Source organism: Balaenoptera acutorostrata, chromosome 3 (genome assembly GCF_949987535.1).
Source record: "Balaenoptera acutorostrata chromosome 3, mBalAcu1.1, whole genome shotgun sequence".
NCBI lineage: Eukaryota > Metazoa > Chordata > Mammalia > Artiodactyla > Balaenopteridae > Balaenoptera > Balaenoptera acutorostrata.
The window spans coordinates 78,890,267-78,913,339 of record NC_080066.1 but is presented as its reverse complement, the minus strand read 5'-3'; the positions used below and the strand labels follow the sequence as shown (position 1 = coordinate 78,913,339).

General features: G+C 39.7%; 1 protein-coding gene across 2 annotated transcripts in view; it reads right to left on the bottom strand.

Moving 5' to 3' along the window:
- ALDH1A2 (aldehyde dehydrogenase 1 family member A2) overlaps window positions 1-22,489 on the bottom strand; it is a 103,156-nt gene extending 80,667 nt beyond the window's left edge. For both annotated transcript variants that reach the window (XM_007165940.3, XM_007165941.2), the window contains exon 1: window positions 22,325-22,489. In XM_007165940.3, the coding sequence (XP_007166002.1) occupies window positions 22,325-22,441 (117 nt within the window). In that variant the 5' untranslated portion in view covers window positions 22,442-22,489. The remainder of the gene's footprint in view (window positions 1-22,324) is intronic.
- Window positions 22,490-23,073: the final 584 nt, after the last annotated feature.

The following is a 23,073-nucleotide window of genomic DNA, read 5'->3' as shown; positions in this document are numbered from 1 at the left end:
TATCAGAGCCACAGTGAATTACAGCATTTGTTACTCTGTTACATGTTGAAGCAACATGGCATTAAAGCCAAGTACACACCAATGTCAGTTGTGACATATTCTCAAATTGGCAGAAACTTTGCTTGCCATCAGTGATATGGCAGAAGGCAATGGGAATTGCTACTGGTAATGGTTAATGTTCATTTCTTCCTGTTCCACTTTCTATAAACAAGGTAATGCCTATACAAGCTCATTACTGTAAACTGAGCACATTTAAATTGGCAGTAAAACCAGAGTATTTACTCTAGTGCACATATAAAGTGCCTCATCCAATGTTTTGGAAATGTTTCAAGTTTTGAAACCAAGCAGCTGGCAGCTTTACAAGCCAAACCTTACACTTAAATCACTCACTCTGGAAAGTTTTTTGGTGTCCCGTGTCAGGTAGTACCATTCAGCAGACATTCATTCCCCACCCCTTGGATTCTTTTGCAATAAATTTGCATTCATGGGGCTCTTATAACTGTTCCAGCACCACAGACTCCAATGGCTGTTGATTAAATGTATATATCCTGTGCGTTTAATCTGACTTTCATTATGGCCACTTCATAAAAATGCCACAGACTGGACAAGCGATGACACATAGCAAGAACCTGGAATCCCTGCAAAGCCTCAGATTAGGTTTTTTTCTCCTTCTTTATTAATAGTGACCATTTTGTGGCCTAGCTCTAAATCAGCAAAAGTATTTGACAGCAAATGTTCCTATCTATGGATTATATATAACCCGTCCTAAACACTAGATGAAAAAGGGATAACCCCAGGAAAGGAAGGGCTGGCTTCCATGTAAATCATGTTACAAATTGGACAACACCCAGAGAGTTCATTGTTCAGCCTCAATTGTGAAGGCCATTCCCATTTACTATTCCCCTAGAATCGATGTTAATTAAGGCAGACTGAGACCATAAATCAGCCTGGGAGTTTACAATGTAATACAGCATTAAACATACATATTTAAATTAAAAGTAACTGATTAACCACAAGAGTTTTTCCAGAATTGGCTGAGGCCATTTCTTTATATGAAGACATGTCACCTTTCATTTTTGTGAAAAGGGGAAATGAAAGAAATATTATCTTCTAAAAAGGTGAATTAAGGCTAGTAAATGACTCATGACACTAGTTATTGGGAGGAAGGGAGGAGCTGAAAAGAGAGGGAAAAGAAGAAAAAGGACAGTCATGTGTGAAGGGGAGTATCTTTGTCCTGTCTCCCTTAAAGTTATTAATTTTTCTGTTATTCACAATCACTATATGGTAGGCACTATGCTAGGCACCGGGGATACAAAAATAAATAGGGGGCTTCCCTGGTGGCGCAGTGGTTGAGAATCTGCCTGCTAATGCAGGGGACACGGGTTCGAGCCCTGGTCTGGGAAGATCCCACATGCCGCGGAGCGGCTGGGCCCGTGAGCCACAATTGCTGAGCCTGCGCGTCTGGAGCCTGTGCCCCGCGACGGGAGGGGCCGCGATAGAGAAAGGCCCGCGCACCGCGATGAAGAGCGGTCCCCGCACCGCGATGAAGAGTGGCCCCCGCTTGCCGCAACTGGAGAAAGCCCTCGCACGAACCGAAGACCCAACACAGCCAAAATAAATAAATAAATAAATAAATAAATAAATAAATAAATAAATAAAAATAAATAAATAGGGTCAGCCCCTGCCCTTGAAATAAGTGTTCAGCACTGTAGTGGGGGAAGACCAACACAGGAACAGCTCCAATGGTATGACATGGTAACAACATTCAAAAGTATTATTGAATACCTACTGTGAATATGCTTTAAGGATAATAGATTTTATATTCTAATTTTATAAAACACTAGACAAGTAATTTGTGTGCCTCGGAGAAATCCAACCAAAGAACCACACCTGCCTGATAGAAGCCAAGAGAACATCTTTCTGAGGAGAGGACTTGGGCTTCATCAAAGAAAGCACCAGACCTCTGAACCCACAGTTGAAAAAACAGAACTGTTTGATAAGTAAGTCCTTCTCCAAGACCTCCGCTAACAGAGCACACCTACACAGGCCCAACTATACCATGAAGACCAAATTTGTTTTAACCCGAAGTATATGGATAATACACATTCAAAAAATAATTCTGATTATTAACATTATTGGGTACCCACCATTTACTGAGCATTTTCACTATTTCACTTAATCTATATAACAAATCTGTGATGTAGGTATTTTCCTTCCAGATGAGTAAACTAAGATTTATGTTACAAGTCCAAATTTATACTGCAAATAACTTACAGGGCAAAAATTTGAATCTAGGTCTCCCGAAGTTAAGTATAGAGCTTTTTCATTCCTCTTAACATTACTGGTTCCCCCCCTCTTCTCTGCTGAATTATAACAGTAAGTTAAAGATCTGTGTTCAGTTAGGCCAAAGGCAGTAGAAAGAATATAATTAGGAAATTTACTATAAAGTCAGAATTGAAAACCAAATGGATCAAGAGAATAATGATGAAAGTTAACATGTGAGTGCTTACTATGTTCCAGGCACTGTTCCAGACACTTTACATGTATTAACTCATTTAATCCTCAAAATTACCACATGAGGTAGGCACCGTCATCATTTCCACATCATAGGCGAGGAAGTGGAAGCTCAGCTATGTAAAGGAACTAGGGCACGGCAGTGGTCCTCCTTTGACCACTACCAATTATGTAGTTTGGCCATTTTATAGCTCATTATTTAGGCTGATTATGCCTGGGGGTTTATTTATAAGAGGATACCACTTTAGGGCTTCCCTGGTGGCGCAGTGGTTGAGAATCCGCCTGCCAATGCAGGGCACACGGGTCCGAGCCCTGGTCTGAGAAGATCCCACATGCCGCGGAGCAACTGGGCCCGTGAGCCACAACTACTGAGACTGCGTGTCTGGAGCCTGTGCTCCGCAACAAGAGAGGCCGCGATAGTGAGAGGCCCGCGCACCGTGATGAAGAGTGGCCCCCGCTTGCCACAACTAGAGAAAGCCCTTGCACAGAAACGAAGACCCAACACAGCCAAAAATAAATTAAAAAAAAAAAAATAGTGTCAACTTTAAAAAAAAAAAAAAAAGAGGATACCATTTTAACAGTTCTATTTTCTTCCACAGCGAAAGGAGGAGGAGGAGGTGAAGTGCTTGTGTTCTGGTCCTGGTTTCACACTAAATGTTCGGCAAGTCTCCCACCGTCCCTCTTCCATCTATGACAATACCAGACTTGGCAACTGAAGACAGGCTCCTCGATGGCACCTGTGATACAAATCCTCTGTCCAGTCCCTTGACAGACATTGATAATTGATCATGACACTTCCCAGTTAAACTCTTGAATACTTTTCAACATGGCACTTTAGAAAGCTACTACCAATTGAATGGAAGATGCCATCTCAAAGGACTTCCTAGTTCTAATACTCTGCCTGTCTGAGGTACTGGGTATAGAACACACGTGACCACCAGTGGGCGCTCAACAAGAGAGTTTATCAGAGGTCCTGTGACACTGTAGATTTGTTTTGTTCCTTTTCTAAGTGCAGGTTGATGTCTCATAACTACTTGAATCATATATCTCCATGCCCATAGCCTACTCCATCCTCCAGGTTCAAAAGTTACTGCCTCCTTTTCCAGTTATGTCATATACTTGAACATGCAACTAATGTGTTAGAAAGATACCATTTGAAAAAAGTGAAATTTAGGTGGAAAAAAGTCCTAGAACAAACATGTTTAAACTTATGCAAAGTGATCACCAAGAACAACTGGAAACAGCTCACCTCCCCCAAAATTGGTTTTAGTTTCTTATTGTGAAACTATGCAGCATGCCAAGCTCATACTTTAACAGCTAAGCCTTACTAAAGTACTATTTTTAAATGCACTAGTGAATGAATATCTTTTTTCTTGGTCTAAATATAGTAAAGGCTGCTTTAATCAAGAAGAGACAGATTCAAAGAGCTGGAAAGGGCTTTAGATACAATCTATGCAGAAGGAAAGTGTTATATAAATAAACTTGTCAAAAGAAGTCCAATGACTTGCCCATGGTCATACAGCCCATTAGTGGCTGAATAGGGACTGGAACCCAATATCCTGATTCCCATCCCAGGGCTTTTTCTAAATTTAAATTTTGTTGATGTTTCTTTAGAAAGAAGATTTGATGGTCGACCAGGAAATATGAGCACCTCTTTCACAATGTCTCTTTAAAATTATTCAGCACAAGGAATTTTGTTTGAGTCCTTTTTTCCTTCAGCACAATCAACACGGGTGACAGCAAAATACTTTTTCATTTTCTTTCTTGAAGGCAAAATGTGTTATGGAAACAGTGGTGATTTACATTCCTAGTGGATTCCACTCAGAGGTGAGGTCCTGGGACATTTTCTGCATTCTCCTCACGTGCAGAAGCAGGAACTTCTGCCAGAGGACAGCAGCCACACTACTGTCGTCTTCAGAGAGAAAATTATTTTCCTAGGCTTATTAAAGAAAAGTTTTGTGCTCTTACAACCACAGGGCTATAGTTGAGGGTCCAGGAAGGGGACTTCAAAACCAATCCCTATCCTAACGACCTTCCACAGAAGGGTTGGTTTTGGATGCGCGGAAGAAAAAGGGAATGGCCAACCTTGCCTGATTTAGGAGCTGGTTACAAATTCACTGCATCAAAGTGCTTCCTTTTTCATATGTTCCTTTCTCTGAAGAATCTAGTTATCAAAACAGGCATCAAATGCCAGTCTTTATGAAACGATCACAGCTACCTGGCTCTCAGTTACCTCACCCAGCTAAGGGAATTAAAATTAAAATTCATAATGGCAGTTAATTAGGGACATACCACACAGGCATTTGGAAAAAACCTGTAAGTACAATTTCCTTCTGTAATTACTTCATAGCATCCTAGAATTCTGAGAACCTGGTCAGGAAATGTCATCTATTTCCCCATCTCACAAATTTTATTCCCTTCCTGGTGGAATGCTTTTAAGAACTCTAACAAGGACAATACTCCACATGCCTTCTGCCAAACAGAAGTGTCCCTTCCCGAACCTGAAAGGAACAGACATCTCATAGCATCCCAGAGAGGTGGCCTGAAGTATGAATGAAATATATGGTTGTGTCCCTGGCTTTAAACAGTAAAGATGATAAAGGCAGGCTTTTTGAAAGCCAATTCAAGATGACTAGGTTGGTTTATACAATTTTTTTCAAAACACACCACCAGGATAACAAAGTAACATGCAAGTCTGTTCTCCCCAAGACAACTAGAGAGACTGAAGTTGCTTAATTATTCAACAGTAATGGTAAGATGTCATGAGGGTCATGTCTATGTATGTAAAACAAAGTAGGAAATTCATTGAGCACTGAGGTGATTAATCTTGCATGTACTTCTTTATCTTCCTTATAGAACAAACTAGAATGGAAGTACTAGAGTTGAAAGATCTCCATTTAAAATCAGTCTGCCTTTTACCACTTGTGTAATCCTGAGCCATCTAAAATAGACTTTGAAACTCTTTGAGCTTTGTTTCCTTTTCTATAAAAGCAGAAATAAGGCCTGTTCCTTGGAGGGCTATTGTACAATTAGGTGAGATAAAATGTGAATGTGCCTAAGGCTTAGCTGGCTAAAATGTAAGTTTCTGCCTTTTCTAAGTTCCTTGAAGAAAGGTCTCCCGGCATCATTTGGATTCCCCCCACATTCTAACACAGCACTTAACATGCAGACAGTTTTCAAAAGATTTAATAAATCATGTTACTGGGGAAAGAAGCAAAGGTGGGATAAGGAATTCAGACTGGCTGTCAACAGGAATTTGATTCTTCTAAAAATTGCTTTAATTTGTTTTATAAATCTCAGCAGTTACTTGGATAAAGATTCAAAACAGTGACGCTTAGCCACGCAAGCCAAGCCACATCACTTGGCCACTTCTGCAGCAGGAAGACAGTCAAGGACAAATCGGGCTTACCACACTGCCAGCCCACAGCAAAGTGGCGGTGACAATACAGAGAGGCTGCCATGAATTTTCTAATTGGAGAACCTAAACCCCGGAGGAGTTCTCAAAGCAGCAGGCATTAATAGGAGTTAGGTGTAAATAACTTCCTATCCTCAATGAATCTTTGACATAAAGCTGCCATGTTTTATTTCAGTAATAAAATGTTTTGTTTTTTTAATAGTAAATGCTTCAAATGATTTGTATTAAATCCTGCAGTAGATTATGCCTTGGAGAGTTGAATTTTACTCGGTTTGCCGCTAAACTGCTTTTGGTTCATCAAAGGAGAGTAACAGACAGCAAATCAATAACCAGACTGATCTATTTATAGGAAAAAGTTCAATTACTTTTAATTAAGAGTGGAAAGAAGTAGTTTGAGGACTTGTCATACCTTAGTTATCTCCTTTTACATGATTGTTCCATTGTTTCTGCTGATGTACTTTAAAGAGATTTACGGACAACAAAGTACAGACAGCACTATCCTTTAACTATATAAAATTAAATTCCTACTGTTATAAAAAATTATATTGATGATCACCTCAGTATGCTACCTTGCAAAGCTGGTAGCCTTTAAATATTATAATCAAAGGCAATAAAGGTATTTTTAACTTTAATGAACAAAAATCCCCACCTTATTTTACTTCTAATTAAGAGGACACCTATATAAAATAAAACAAAGAAGCAAATGTCCAGATCACTTATGGGGTGAGAGGAGAAGCTTCCTATTGAAATATCTAGGTAGTGAGAGCAAAAGTGGTTCTGTTGCCTTCCATTCTTCGCTTTGCTTCACGCCAAAACATCTGGCTAAAAAGTGAAAAAACACCCAAATGGCATTGTATAGGAAAACACCTAGATGATTGATTGCATTTTTCCGCTTTAAAGTCAATGTTTTGATATTATCGAGACATGGCCTTTGTTCAGTAGGTGTAATTGTTTCCTGGCAAAAAGCATGGTTTTACAAAGCCTGCTTTGACAAGGACTAGTTTATCAATCTTAATTTTAATCAATTAACAGTTTTAAATAATAGACTCAATATTGTATGCCTTGAATCCCACTTATCCCTGAGTCTTAGGCTGAAAGGCAGGAGAAAGAAAAAGCCTTCAACAGAAAAGACTGCAAACTAGACTTTGAAAGTATGTAAATAGCACAAAGTCAAAGACATGAGAAACTAGAGGCAACGTTTTAAAATAGCTTTAAAATATTAATCTAAATTGATTGTGCCAGAGTATTTAAAAATAAATGCTGTATGCCCAACATATTACACTAACATGCCATGATTACACAAATTATGTTAACGCTGTAAACAGAAATAAGTTAGGATATTAGCAGTTAGGTAGCCAAGATCCACCCAGCTTCTCACATATCCATCTAACCTCAAGGTCCGTTTCTGAAAGTGAAAGGACACTGATGAGAGTACAGAGACAAACGATCATTAGTCACGTCCCCCAGAGGACGGTTCAGTTTGGCCAGCCTTCAGGGGACGAGGCTCCATCCAACTGAACTAGGAGGCGAAGTATGGGGGGTAGGGGGCTGCCTTCTTTCCCAGAACGAGGCAGCTAGGATTACTTAGATTAAAGGGCTCTGAGGGTAATTCCAAGAACCTGTGACACAGATTAGCGCAGACCTAGTGATTCAGGATCCCAAGGGTTATGGCAGGGTATCTCTACCACAGACCTAAACTGTCTGATTTTCCCAGCCTCAGTCATATCACCAGGTTTGACTAGCACCTATGTTGAATCTCATGGAGGTCTTTTTGGTCTTCTTAGGTGTCCTAAGATCAAATTCTGCCTCCCCATTGCTCTCAAACTATTTCTTTATGGATCAAATTTCTACATGTATAAAGATTACTAAATGGTGTGACTTAGGTGTGTCATTTAATCTTTCTGTGGCTCAATTTTCTCAACTCTAAAATAAGAAAATCACCTCATCCAGTGGCTGTAAGGATTAAAGTATTGGATTACTGAAAAGTCTGGTATCGTGTGCACTCAAACTCTTAACTGATTCTGATTCTGAATGTAAACCATCAATTCAAGGCAATTTATTAGTGCTCTTAAAAAGCTAGACACTCCTTGTTCTGTGTTTATTTGTTCATTTATTCTTCTCTCTATTGCCAGTAAGACCCCTTTGCCAAACCATGAGAGACACATAGGGCAAAAGGATGAGAGAAGAAGGTAAAGATGGTGAAGGTCATCCCACACTCCGACTAGTCTCTCAGAATTTCTGATTGTGACCCTTGCCTGATTCGGCCATGAAGACAGACTAATGCGGGTCAGTTCAAACACACTACTGTAGCCTGGCCCTGAGAGGGTCTGAGCAGTGGTGTGGGAAATACGATTGGAGAAGAGGGAACTTCAGGAAGGACTTTCAGGCCCTCCTGTAGGTCTTGAGAAAGCAGAATGTGACTTGATGTCTTTTTGACTTCTGCTTGGAAACAAATGTTCCTTTGCCTATCTTTCCTAGGTTTAATTAGTCTTCTGTCTTTCTCAGAATTCAGCCTGTTCATTTGCAAATGGAAGACATCAGAAAGGCTAGTGAGTGTGGGTGTGGGCATTGGTGGGGGGGAGGAGACTGAAGTGTTTATTTTCAAAGCCACAGGGGTCCCCATTTGAAAAAGCACCCAGCTTATCTCAATGTTTTTGTTTGTATGATTTTGAATTAAAAGGTTGGGGCAATTCATTTAGGAGATTAAGCTGTCTTACAATGGGCCTAGTTGCCCTATTTATTTACTAGTACTGCTAGGGTTAAAAAAAAAATCTTTCTACGACACTCCTTTTCATTATTCAAGTGCAATAATTTTAAAGGATTCCTTTGGTCTTTGATTTTATTGCCAATTAATTTTCCATTAAAATGATGTTTATTTGCTGGTCACAGATAAAAATCACAAACCATGTGTGTAACAGTTTAGGGTTGCCAGTTTTAGCAAGTAAGAATATAGGATGCCCAGTTAAATATGAATTTCAGACAAACAACTAATTAAATTTCAGAAAAAGTATGCCCTAAATCACTGGCAAATCACGGGGCATACTTATATTTAAAAAGTATTCATTATTTACCTAAAATTCAAATTTAACTAGGCACCCTATATTTTACCTGGCAACCCTACCAGGTTTTTGTGGATGTTGTACACGCTCCAAGGATGCCAAGGATGAAAACTGGGAGAAAGTCCATTTTATTACTATATTTAAACTTGCTTCCTGCAGATTTGAAGTACTTTATCAGTCAGAATAATAATTCCCAGTTAATAAACAGATATACTGACACCTCAGGAAATCAAGTGAATTTTGACTACTGGATGAGACCCAGTTCTAACTACCAAAGCCCATTCCATTTACAGTAATTTTTCTCATTAAGAAAAAGTAAAACACAAAAGGGACAACTGATATCTTCAGTTGAATTAGAAGTTAATGTCATGAACTACTACATTTAAAGGCCAATATCATCTTTCATTGATGTTACAAAGCAAATATCCTGTGCAAAGAGGGGCTGAAACACCCCAGTGCATATCCTAAGGTTGAAGAGGCCTTTGAACCAATAAATGAGTGATTTCTCCACAGGAGACTAAACATTTCCTTGTGACAGTAAACAAACAACAAGCTGAATTTTATGTTGCACAACTATTTTCATGTATCTGTTGATATAAATAGTTAAAAGAACAGAGGGATTATTGAATTTTTTCTTTCAATTAAAATTAAAATTTTTGTCCTTGACTTAAATGTTAGCAAATACTTTCAAACATAATTATACCTATTTTGTACTTAAATAATTAAATCCTTCCTCTTTGCTCTTGGCCATTACAAATATACAGAAAGGTCTACGTGATACCTTCCTTACCCCAGGAATTGGATTGTAATATTCGTAGTCATTCATTCCTAAAGCCCTGAGTTAATAAAATGTGATGAACTAATGAGCCAAATTAAGCATAGCTTATAGAGTCAATTTCATTACCTTAAAGTCACATCTAATATTTAGGAAGAAAGTGTTTTTTTGTAGACCTCAAATCACCTTAATTTTTCTTTTCCTTTCTTTCTTTCTTTCTTCTTTTGTTTTTTAATAGTTACCTTCCCAGAAAAGGGAAAAATAGGAGACATCAAATGAAAAGATCAAATTAACCTTGAAATATTTGGTTAAGAAATCCCTTTTTGCTATTTACATAAACCATAAGAAAACATCTTGCTAGGACGTGATTTTGAAGTAAACCTCATGTTGGGGGTAAGGCTTGCTAAGAAATGCCACTGAAAGCTGCCACTTGACCCGGAATTCCTCTACAAGAAAAACTAGCCATAACTACATGTGAGACTTATAAGAGAAACTGCCGGAATGTCAACTTCATTTGCAGCAGCCCCATATGGCCTGATCACTCTCCTTGGCATGATAAATCACTGGCAGAATCCTTACCTTCCTACGTTTGATCTCTGCTCAGCAAGATGTGGTTTTGATGTGAAGAACTCCAGATCTCTTGGGTCAGAGACAAATAGCAGTGGCACTGACCTGCAAAGTGCTAAGTCTCTATTAGACTCAAGTGAAAAGCCGTAGCTTCTGACAAGTTCCCTCTCCACAGAGTTTACCCGACCCACCGTGGTTTTCATGAGCTTAGGTTGACAAAGAAGCTGCCAAAATGGTTTGGAGGAAAAGTGCCAACAAACCTTTTCTTTCTACCACTATTACCAAGTATTAAAATCAATGTTCCCTAAGACTTAAAGGAGGAATTCTCTTGGGAGTCACTGCTCTAATTTCTAGTACTCTTAAGTGTTCAGTGAACACAAAAATTTTGATTTCCAGTGGATCTTTATGACACTGCTAATCACTCATTTATATAAGGAGAATCACTAACAGAGATTTCTGTGGGCTACTTTTTGGTAATTATAAGGACATCCTTGGGAAAATATTTTTAAAAAACACAGTTCTGAGTGAAAATTTTGGGTCCCAGAAAGACTGTAACTAGATATACAAACAAGTTTGGTATTGTCCTTCTGATCTCATAATCCCAGGTTGGGACCCAGGAAATTAAAGAGTTCTGCAGAGTCAGGGTGGGATAAAGAAATCTTACAACTCTTCTAATCCAGTCATTTTTATAAGTACTAGGTGGGTTAGTAAATAAGCAACTCGTTCCGTCCTATCACTTTATAAGTAATAAAAGTGATGTCTAAGGAATTTAAGTAAGTTACCCAATATCACAAAGCATTTTCATATCCTGAGAGCCTAGCGTACGAGGAAGTACCAAATAAGCGATCGAGTAATTTGTTCATTCATTAATTCAGTGACTATTTATCGTGTGCCTACATGTACAAGGAACTGCTAAATGAGCATACATCCCTGGCAGAGCTGGGACCAGAACACAGGTCTTCTAATGCACAGTCCACTGCCTTGCTCACTACTCTACAATGTACCCCGAGGGCTTCTATTTCAAAGGAAGGGGTAAGTGGGAGTGGAGGAAGGGAGTTTTCCTTGAGAGAGACAGAGAGAGAATATGCATGTGCTTTCTTTAAAAAGAGAAAGCTATTTATTTCAAAACACTTTACCCTGGGATTCACTTTCTAGTCCCAGCATTCTGTCTATTAGTAACTCTGCAAATGGATCAGACAATATTATTTTCTAGTATTCATCCATTTACTCATTTATTCAAACACAAAAATGTGCGGACCACACTTTGTGCCAAAGGTGCGATGATACCAGCTTTCATGAAAATTTGAATCCAGGAAGATAAGTAGCCCAGGCATTAAGCAATAATTGAATCCCTTGATGTGACATTATCAAACACACAAGTTATTTAGCAGTAATAATAAAGATCTTAGATAAACCTAAAAAAACACATTTGAAAGATTTCTCACAAGACAGTTGGTTTGTTCAGAAGTCATTTGTGACTATAAAAATAATAGCAGAATCACTCCAAAAATTGAAAGACAAAAAATAATGTGAAATTTTAGTTGGCTGTAATGATGAGTTCTGAGAAAGCAAAAAGTGTGCTATCATGTTAACAGCTGCGTTATTTCAATAGCCGTCCCGCTACACCCTCACAATTAAAGACACTCATAAATAAGCCCTTCATTAGCTCTCTGTAGAACTAAGTCACTGACTTTGCCAGTGTTCATAAAAGCAGAATGTTTGGTTTCTGTTTTAGCTAAATGTAGTTTATGTACTCATATTTATACATACGTGACTATACTTAATGTTGAGCAATCATCTCTCTCCTTAATTTGGATCATCAGGAGTTGCAAAAATCACTCCGAAAAGAACTTCTTTTCTTTCTTTCTTCTCTTTTTCTCTGTTGGAATTCCTGGTAATGATACCAGAATGTGGGCAAACCTCATTAGTCTCCCTGCTGTTTACAAGACAGGATTTATGCTCAATGTGCTGAACACAATGACACACATCACTAAATGGCTACAACTACCACCCAGGCTTTAATCTGAGAAATTTTTCACTCGGTACAAATACCTATCAGTGTGGAGAAACATGGAAGAGCAATTACAGCCAACACATGTAGTCTTTTAAGAGTACCCAATAAATACCCATTTGTGAAGGTTAATTTAATGCAACCTAGGCTGTTTTCTGGAATAGTATATGTCACCAATTCAATCCATTAAGTAATTACTAAATTCTCAAGAGGGCTCACAGAAGTCAAATGTGGTTATTCCAGGTTCATTGCTTCTGGTCTCCCTAGGGATCATTCGGGCCAACAGCTGGAAGAGCTGACTACAAAGGTTCCCAGGCACAGCTAACCACTTTATGAAAACAGGTAAATGAGTCTAACCAAGGAATGAGGGTCATCAGGGGCCTGTCTGAGAGAAATGCTTAGGGAAGGAGAAGAGAAGCACAAGTGCGTGGAGATGGAAAAGGTGAGAAGAAGGGATGTCTGACTGGGAAGTAGAGGAGAAAGAGAAATGTGTTCTCTCTAAAAGTGAAGACAGAAATTGACAGTAGTTTCTTTAGACAGGATTTTTGAGCCATTTACAATGAAACATTAATTGTGCATCCCAATCACCACCACCCTCTGTCACTGCAACTCTGTTAAAGTTTGGTTATTGCATGAATTCCTGCGGACCACTGTTTCTCTATTCTGCATCCCCGCTGAGGTTACATGTAATAGATGGATCTAACAGTAGTTAAGCCTTAGTGAGAAATGGTTGCTCATAAAGGCAAGATAGAACATATCCACCCAACTCTTTCTGGCAAGTGCCTCTCCCACACAATTTATAGTCAAATAACACAAAATGATGGCCTATGGGGAGAGAGGAAGATTTGAAAGACTATGAAATATATTCGCTTTCAACAGTCTCATTAATCTTCACTCCCAAGTGAATCTGAATAACCATACCAAAGAAAAGCACTTTTTGACTGAAAAAACAAACAAGCAGGTGTTATTAAGGGCCATGTGTGACTACCCAACCAGTGAGAATCCAAAAATACAGTTCTTTCCCATAGCCTAAAGAATCACACCTACCCAGGTGATTTATACCTAAAGTGTTGATTATATCAACTTTTATTTTTTGTTTGAACACACACTCTCATCTTTATGTCAGGTTGAAATTGTTGCTAATGATAGCTATAACAATACCAACTGGACTTAAGGTTGGGATTTGTAGTCAGAGAACTGGGTTTGGGATTATCCTGTAAAACATTTAGCAGAGGTTTAGGCTAATAATCCAAAATTGTTTGTCTTTGTTGTGGTTTTTGTGCTTGTTCTTACTGTTAGGAGGAGGGAAGGAAAAGGATTATTTGAGTCTTGGAATTGTCACCTATAGCTATTGATCCTGGAAAAATTAATTAACTTTAATATGCTTAATTGTATCACTTATAAAATGGGGATATTAATATAATATTCACATAATAGGACTGCCACAATTATTAAAAGCAATCATATGTGAAAAGTACTTTGGAAACCGTAGCATTAATAATGAAAGGATAATATATTAATGAAGTATTAATAAAAAGATAATTCATTGCTATTAGTAGCTATTAATGATAAAATATAACAAGTATTCATTCAACAAATATGCCCTAAGCATTTATACTGTAAGGCACTGAACTAGATGCTTCCAAAATACCAACATGAATGAAAGTTTATAATCTAGTACAGTTTAGGAGTAGAAGATTACGTAGAAAAATATAATACAAGGCAAAAATTGCACATTTTAGTAGTAGTGCAAACAAGTAACAAGGGCTTTCAGAGAATATGTTCATCTGTTAGGTATTACATAAGTAACATCCACAGAAGGGCTAGATTCAGTTTTAAGGTTGGAGAATTTCATTCTTCGGTAGGTTCTTTAGAATTAGAGGCACACATGCACAGATCAAATAACTTACGAAATCCAAATACGAAGGTGAATGTATAACACCAGCTTTGAGTTTAAAACACAAGGAGTTCAAATATTAACAAAAAACAAAGTAATGTTATTTTCAAGCCTGGTGCTATGGAATAATTTAAATTCTCTAAACTAACAGGATGAAGCATAGTACTGAATTAGTTAGCCAAGATATAAATGGTACCATTTATATTAAAAGGTTTAGCATGCGAGACAATAACATATATCATTTATGAATGCATATACATGTATGAATACGTACACCAATGGGAAAGATAAATGCTAAATACCTCTGAGAAAGGAAGGAGAGGAGAGAGGGGAATGGGAGAAGTTCATAGGGGAAGCGTCAGTGTACTTCCTTAAAAAGATTAGAAGCAAATAGGGCAGTTAAGAACAAACATCTGGGTATATGTATGCACGCTTGTTATATTGTCTATACTCTGCTGTATGACTGAAATATTTGATTTCCTCTCCAGTATGTCTAACAATACAATGTGCTGTTGCTGTGCTGAGGCTGAAACATCTCTTTACCTTCTGAATCATCATGGTGCTTTAAGTGCATTCATGTCAAGAATTTAGCATCTTCTATCATGCACCATAGTTATCTGTGTGCATGTTCTCATCCCACACCCAAATAGGAATGCTCTCCAGCCTCCCTCTTCAGGACAGGGTACACATCTATGTATCTTTTTGTGCCAGACAGTGATTAACAATGCTTTGTACACAAGAGGCTCTAATAAACATCAAATGAAGAAACAAGCAAATAAATTCAGGGGAGCAAAAGGGTAGCTCTGACTGCAGTTAAAGATAAAAATAACCCCGAGATAATACAATTAGATAACCTTCCCTGTGAAAATCAAGTTATATTGGTATGCTAGTTATCAGACTCTAAAATATAGATAAGGCAGAATTCACTGGTTTCATGTTCAACCAATCAGTCTGACACTATTTCCTGATTTCCTCCCAAAAAGGATTCAGTGAGAGAGTCCAATTTTCACACCTGGGGAAATAAGACTTTAAGTTATCCTCTGCAGATCTGTAGAGACATTTCATCATTTTGTCTTCCCAGGCAAGGTCTTCTTATTTCCCCTCTTCCTTCAACCTAAACCCTACATCATTACACACACCTCAGTCCATATATTTGGTGTGTGTCAATGGTGGGGGTTGGAGGAGGAGGGAAATAGGTGATTTCTGCCTGTTAGTGGGTTTACTAAATTCACACTACCTTGGTAGATCCACTTACCTAGAGGTAGGCTCCATCCTTACTGAGGGAAGAGCCATACAACTTATACCATTTTCTGACTCAGCTTAATCTCTTAGAAATCCCTAGAAATGACCCAGGGCAAAATATCCTAAGAGTCATTGGACTTGAAATCCGAAGACAGGCTAGACAAATTAAAATTATGTATAAGAAAATGTATAAAAATATAATCTTTAATTATTTTGAATTTTTCCCCTATAGTTTATAATCAATATTGGAAAGTGTTTTGGTACCCATGATATCCTAAATTCTGTCTAAATAAGGTGTTTCCAGTTTCAACTGGACAATAGGTTTTATCTTTCCAGAGATCTAGGGATAAAGAAACTGCTACTTTGGCTCTCCAAAGGTCAGATTGTGGTAAGGAAAGGAAATAGAGCAGGTATCTACTTCTGGAGGTAACAGAGCTGAACTGCAGTAAAAGGAAAGTTTCCTTCTATAATAAAAATTAGAATGTTCACTCACAGACATTCTAATTTTTAACCACATTCTACAGAAGTCAATAAACCCCCACGTTTAGCCCCAGGGAAGTTTTGTTGAGAGCCTGGCAAAAGTCTAGATGGTGAAAGCACTCAATTATTATTCCAACTGGAATTTTCAAAGGCTGGAAGTGTTTTCAAATCATGTGACAAAACAGAGACTTACTGTAAATAAACTCATTAAGATTTTGAAGGGAAACAATTTACACATAACTCCATCATCTTAGAAGTAGACAGACTAGCAATAGAGAAATGCCAGAGATAAGAAATTCCCAATTTGGGTTATCTCATATATCTGAAAGGTAAAATGGAATAAAGCTCAAAGACATGTCTGAAAAGGCAATTAAAAATTAACCAAGGTGACACTATGGCAATCATTTCTCTGCATTGGTTTGCTGTTTGAGGGGAAATGACTGGCTTTGAAATTACCTGTCACAGCAAACAAAGAAATTAAAGAAATGCTAGGAGGACTTTCAAAATAGTCACTATGTGGGTACTTTTACTTTTTGGAGGGTGAAGTGCCCCCAGATTGGGCAATCAGGACCACTGAAAGACTCTTCAATTTTAAATTACATAAACTAAGATACCTTCCCATTTCCAAAAGGTATCTTCTGAGAATGTCCTCCTGTGCTGCCATACTTCCCAGATTTTTGCACCAATGACTTGGCAAGATCTTTCTTCAAACTACTTAAAATACCAGAAATGACTCTTTGCCATCTGACATTTAGGCCCCGCCAACTGGGTATACTGAGGCATATGGATGCAGAATTTTGGCACAAGTGTCAGACATCTAATTTGATTAGTAAAATACTGGCTGGGAAATTGTTTTAGTAACTTTTTAGTAAAGAGAAGTCCTTGGTAGGGAAACCTCCAAGGGATCCCATTTGATGAAAATCTAGTGTAAACATATAAGGATTCCACAGTTACCCAGAATATTAAACTCTTATACTTAATTAAAATTGTAAACAATGGCCTGTTTCAGAAAACTTTACTGATCATACATTTCTGATCTTTCTTAAAATGGGCATCCATTAATTTGAAACAACAAATGTATTCATCACTTCCCAAAAATTAAATGGATCTAGCCCTTAGCTGATTATCATTATATGCCACTTACTTTCACACACCTGCTCGCCTAGTCCTGACAATAACCATCATGTAAGGTAGGTACTACTATTACCTTAATTTTGACAGATGTAGAAATTGATACTCAGTGAAGAAACTCCCTGAGAGGAGGCACTGTCCATACCTTGCTTACTATTGCATCTCCAGAATCTGGCACCATACCTGGCATTGTGTGGTGAATAAATGTTAACTGTGCACATAGCTAATAAGTACAAATCTGACTTAGATTTGAACAAAGGCCTATTTTTATTCAGAGCCTTTCTTTTTTCTAAGTAAGTCAAGGGCTTATAAACTTTTTCTGAAATGTGGGTCATACAGTCCTGTTGTAACTACCTGACTCTGCCATTGTAGTAACAGCTACAGACAATATGTAAGTGAATTGGTGTGGCTGTGTTCCAATAAAGCTTTATTTACAAAATCAAACAGTCTGTAGTTTGCTGACCCCTACAAGCTGTCACTAAGATAACTAAAAAGATAAAAATAGACATTAGTATTTGTATTTCATTATCCAACTGAGAAAGACTTGAGACAGAACTATGTTGATATTTGAGATGTTTTTGTTTTGGTCATGGTTTGATCATCACGCTAATCATCGTCTAATGCAGCAGAGAACTTACGCATGCCTGGCTTCTCTTAAGCCAGGCTGCAAGGAAATCAGACCTCACAGAACGCGCTCCTCTGAGAATCTTCTACCCTTACATAGAGAAACTATAATTCCTCATTTTATAGAAATAAAGGACAAAAGCACCTCAGCAAATGATGATTCCACATGATTCCTGCCTGTATAGTAGAAGGCATCAGGCAGGACCCCCGAAAAGTTATCTAATTCAAGTCCTACAATGAAGTTGTTTAGCTTCCCTGGGTTAAATGGAGATGATACAAACATCAGAAAGCTGTCCAATTATGAAAAAGTATAGTTTTGAAAACCTGAGGTCCCCATTAAATGCGAAATTTGATTAACAACTCATGATCAAGCAGACAATCTTGATTAGAGCTTTGGAAGTAACCAAACCTGTACCATCTTTTAAGAAATAATCCCTGGGATAGGCAAGAATCTTGCCTCAGACCTAACCGCCCCCCCAACTAACTCATAGAAATAGCAAATATAGTAATTTAAAGTCAGGGAATCAGAAGTCACAAAACGTAGCTCCTTCTTAAAAGAAGTAGACCAGTTCATATTCTCTCCATGTTTGCAACAGAAGCAATATACAAAAATAAAGATTTAAAACTCTCTCAAAAAAAAAAGTATGTGACTGTTAGGAAAAGCAAAGTGTATGGTGAGGAAAGCTCTTATCAATTTTTTATAAGTCAAGGCCAAGGTCTTCCTTATCAATTATTCCTACTTTTTCCTACTCTGTCTCCTTCAAAACGTTTTGCAAGGATCAAATAAGATACATATGAAAGTGCTAGGTAAGTCATTAGGTCCCATACACGATGTAAGTGGCATTATAAGTATTATCATTATTGTTATTATTACACTGATCAACTGAACTACTGCCATACTGATAACCAAATTTTGGCATTCCATCTTTCTAAAAAGACCTTAAGCTCCTAGGAGGCCCATGCTTCCTCAGCCCAACCAGCTTAATGAAAAGTACTGTTGTTAGGAAGATGCCACTTAAAAATCCTTTGAACTGAATTGAAATTGATCCCAGAAAACAGTAGGTGTTCAATAAAAGGTTGTTAAATGAATAAATAAAAGAATAAATAGTAGTTACCCAATGCACATTAGCTCTAATTTTCAGTTAATTGCCTTTTATTTTTTTCTCTTCTAGTTTAGTGGGTCAGTTCTCCATAACCCCCTTCTTCCCTATGTCTTAGCTCCTCACAGTATCAAATGCTAGAGGAAAACAAAACCCTTTATGTTAGTGTTAGTTATGGGCATAAACTCCCACTGAAAAGTGATCAACAGAGAGACAGCACAATGCATGTGTGTATAGTGGGGGGGGTGGGGAGGAGGGACTAGTAGAGTCAGAAAAGATGATAGAGACAATAGAGAAGGTAGGGGTGGGATAAAGTCGGAAAGTTTTCAAAGATCTTCTGGGAATCTGGAAGAGATCGCCCCTGCAGTTAGGGGCAGTCAGCAAAGAGCAAGCCTTGATTTTATAATGTGTGTACTCCTATAATATATTCAGATATACAAAAATTTTAAAACCAGACTGATAAAACAGGAACAACTCAGAAAATCTTTAATTCATAAAAGCACAGCTAAAAACAATAACACTCCTATGCTAGCTGTTAAGCAGTCTCCTTAGGACACAAGGAAGAGAGTGCACATTCTCCCGGCCCCAAAGTGGTCCCCTCGCTACTTGATGTTGGTGGAGTTATCAGTCTTTCTTGACTAATGCAGTCTGTAGTTTTTTGTTTTGTTTTGTTTAAACATATTCCTTAAAAAAAGAATCACTTTTAAAACTTGGGGTCTAGCTTGCTGTATTAGGAAAATAAAAATAGACATATTCCAAAAAATGGTATTGCTATTGATGATCAGTTCTAAATGGGTGTTGGAACTTCAGAGAGGAAGGCTTATTTGAAAAACTAAATGCAATTGCCCGAGAGTCAATACAAAAACCACGAGTTCAGCCCTTTCAGCGTTCTTGGGGATTGAACTTTAATTTTGGAGCATTTTCACTGGACAGACAATAGCAGTAACTTTTATTTCGTATGATCTCCCCTATTCCCCTTTTATAAAAAAATGTAAAATACTTTTAGAAGAAGAAAGAAAATGGTGAAAAAATACAGAAAAATACAACATCACAAGTGCAAAGTTTTCTGAATGCATGCTACTTGAAATACTCAAAATATCACCACTTACATAAAAGTAGTGACTTTATACTGGTCCTCAAGTCATATTTTAAAGTCCTGTCATTATATATCCTTCACTGAAGAGTTTTTGTTTAACAAGACAAAAATTATTAAGGATCCATCTATATTTGTCTTGTACCATTTTCTGACACAAATATTGTATTTCTTTCCTACATGTTATTCAACAATCACGCTAGCATAATAATATTTTAGCTATTACCCTCTTAAAAAATCCTAATGAATGTGGTATCACTGTTCTAAAGGACTGTCTACTGTACCTTGTTCATTCTTGTGCTTAAACTCACTAATATAATTTCCTGATCATAAGTGAATTTTTTAAAACTCTCCATTAATCTTACTTTCCTTTTAAGTAAAAAAAAAATCATTACCCATTACCCTCGGCTGCCAAAAGAGCAGCTTCTGCTCTTCATGTTAAAGATGCTGCTTGCCCATGCCGCTTCTCTCAGAAAATTCAGAAGTCTCACTAAAGAGCTGAGGAGGAAAGCTGCTGGGAATGTTCGCAGATACCTGATTTTACAAGGTTTTGTGAAAAGAGCTTGACTTTAGATTGGTAATACTCACTGTTTATGAGGGTTGTTCGCCAAGCCTAAAATAAGGTGCCTCCTCCCCACAAATTAAAGAATCAAGTTACAATCCATTATTTCATTTTTGATTGTTTTTCTTTGTAATAAGTGGGAAAGTGGATACTGGATAAAAGTCTCCCCTGAGCTAGAAGACTCCACATTAAAGGCTTCAATTAGCTATAAATCAGTTGTCTTTCCTACTGGGGGAGAACAAGAGAAAAAAATAGAGTGAGGGTTGTCAGAGAAAAAGAGAACTGGAAGAGTTTCAAAATTAAATTCCTAGATACTTAAAACTCCTTTCAGGGGCTGTGAGGAAAATCCAATCCAAAGTAAGACTAAAATCGAACCCTCCCAAATCTGAAGTCCTCTCTCCAGCATAGCTCTTGCATCCTAAGACCTTTAAAGAGAGCCTGAAGAGGTTAGGGACCCTCATAAAACAAAACTCTTTTGCTGCATGCTTTCCCTGCTTGTTCCTAAACCCGGAGAATTGCCACACATTGGCACCATTGTTATGCAAACAACGCCTAAATGGTTGTAACCATTAACGACCTCTCCTTAAAATGGCTTTCAAAAATTTGTCACACCATCTAAAAAGCTAACAGGTACATTAAATCCATCTAAGTTGGCATTCAAAACACAAGTCACCCTGATTTTTATCCTAAAACTTAGCAGGTAAGATTTCAATATTCTGATGGATTTTTTATAAATTTCTCTTTCAACCCTTAAGCCAAAACCAAACTATTTACTTCTGGACAAAATTTAGTTTATCTCGTAATAAGCATGATGGAAAACAACTTTAACCGTATTGTGTGTGTGCAGTATGCTTTTAAGTTGATTGGGCGATGTCTGTAGTAGAAATCAACTAAAAGGAATAGAAAATCAAACAGGGCAACTGTAAAAGGAACTCCAGGAAACATTATTTTAAATCGCATCTATTTCTCTCTCTCTCCCACCCCAATGCCATAACATAACCTCCCCCCCCCCCACCGTGTGTGTAATCAATGCATTTTTTTTCCATGTCGAATTTGTGGGAAGTAAATTCTATTTACATTAAGGTAGCGAACTCATTTCCTTTTTATGTTGTGGTGCAACAAAAAAATTCCTGCTTGGCCAACCCGAGATGTCAGAGTTCGTTACAAAAAGTAATTTTTTTTTTTCAGTTCAAAAGCGAACCCATTAATTTGCACGAATTTGAAGACTTCTCAAGTTTTCCAGGAAAACTGCCACTGCCTACAGAATTCGAATGAAATGCTGACATCGGATCTACTGTACTCAGCAGCCAGGTTTCCATTAAATCTGCAAAGGCGGCCAGAGCGCTGCGTGCCGGACGATCCTGCGCGAAAGCCGCTCGCGGCGCACCGTGCGGACTGCCGAGGACCCGAGCGGGGCCAGCAGCCCTGCGGCCCCTGAAGGTGCACGGCCGAGAAGAGGCGGCCAGGCTGCGTGGCCGACCTGGCGGGGAACCCTTCTTACCCCTTTGAGGAGTGGAAGCGGTGCCGACGCCTTCCCCGCAGCAGTCGGGACGCTGAGAATTCGACCAGAAGGCAGCGGCAAATGCGGTTTGGGAAGGAGCCGTTGACGGCGACCCTCAGCGCCGCGCGGCAGGCTGGGGCGAGTCCCCGACGCGTCCCAAGATCCCGGCAGGACTTCAGAAGCCCCAACGCCGAGGACGGGGTGTTGTCCCTCTGCTGCGCGGGGACGACAGGCTGGCCCGGGAGACCCGGGCCCCAGACCCCGTCTCGCCACCCTCTCCCCCTAACAGACCATGGAGAGGAAGGAAGGTTCTAGAAAGTCTCCGTGGACGGCAGGCCCTCTCGGCGCCTTACCTTGGTGTACTTGATCTCGAGGTTGGGCGTGGGCGACGGCAGGAGGTGCAGGGACGCCATGAGAGCGGCGGGGTCGGCCTTCACCTCGCCGGGCATCTCGATCTTACTGGAAGTCATGAAGGCGGGACGAGGTCTCGCTCGCCCGCGGCGTGGGCTGTGCGGGCTTTGCGCTCCGTCCGCGAGCCGGGGGCGCGCTCGCCTGTATATAGGCAGGTGTCAAGCTGGGGCTCTTCTTATTGGACGTGAGGGCCGAGGCGCGGGGGGCTGGTCCATCCTACCTAGGACGCCCCGGCTCAGCCCCGATTTACATAAAGCCCGCCGCCGGCGCAGCGCGGCTCGGACGCTCGGGGCCCACGGTCAAGTGCGCCTGCCGTACCCCTGTGCCCCCTGGCCGCGGGGACCGGCCCACGCCCACGCGGCCGCCGCAGTCCTCGACGGCGGGAGCGCAAACCTGCGCCGCGGCCGCGCGGGGCTCAGCTGGCTGGACTGGCCTCGCTCCGGCCGGGACAGTGTCAGCGGAAGGCACACCTTGGCGGATATGGGGCGCGGGTCGTGGACCCGGAAGCGGAGCGGGGGCTGGCGGGGGACCCGAGCGGCCCGGTGCTGACGCGGCCCCGAGAGCGGGGCGCGGTGTCGGCGGGAGAAGCCCGGGGCGCTGAGGGGGCCCGGCAGAGGATGGGGCGAGCGACGCTGCAGCGGACGCGGAGATCCCCTACCGCTCGGCGCCCGCGGAAGCCCGTCTCCACTTC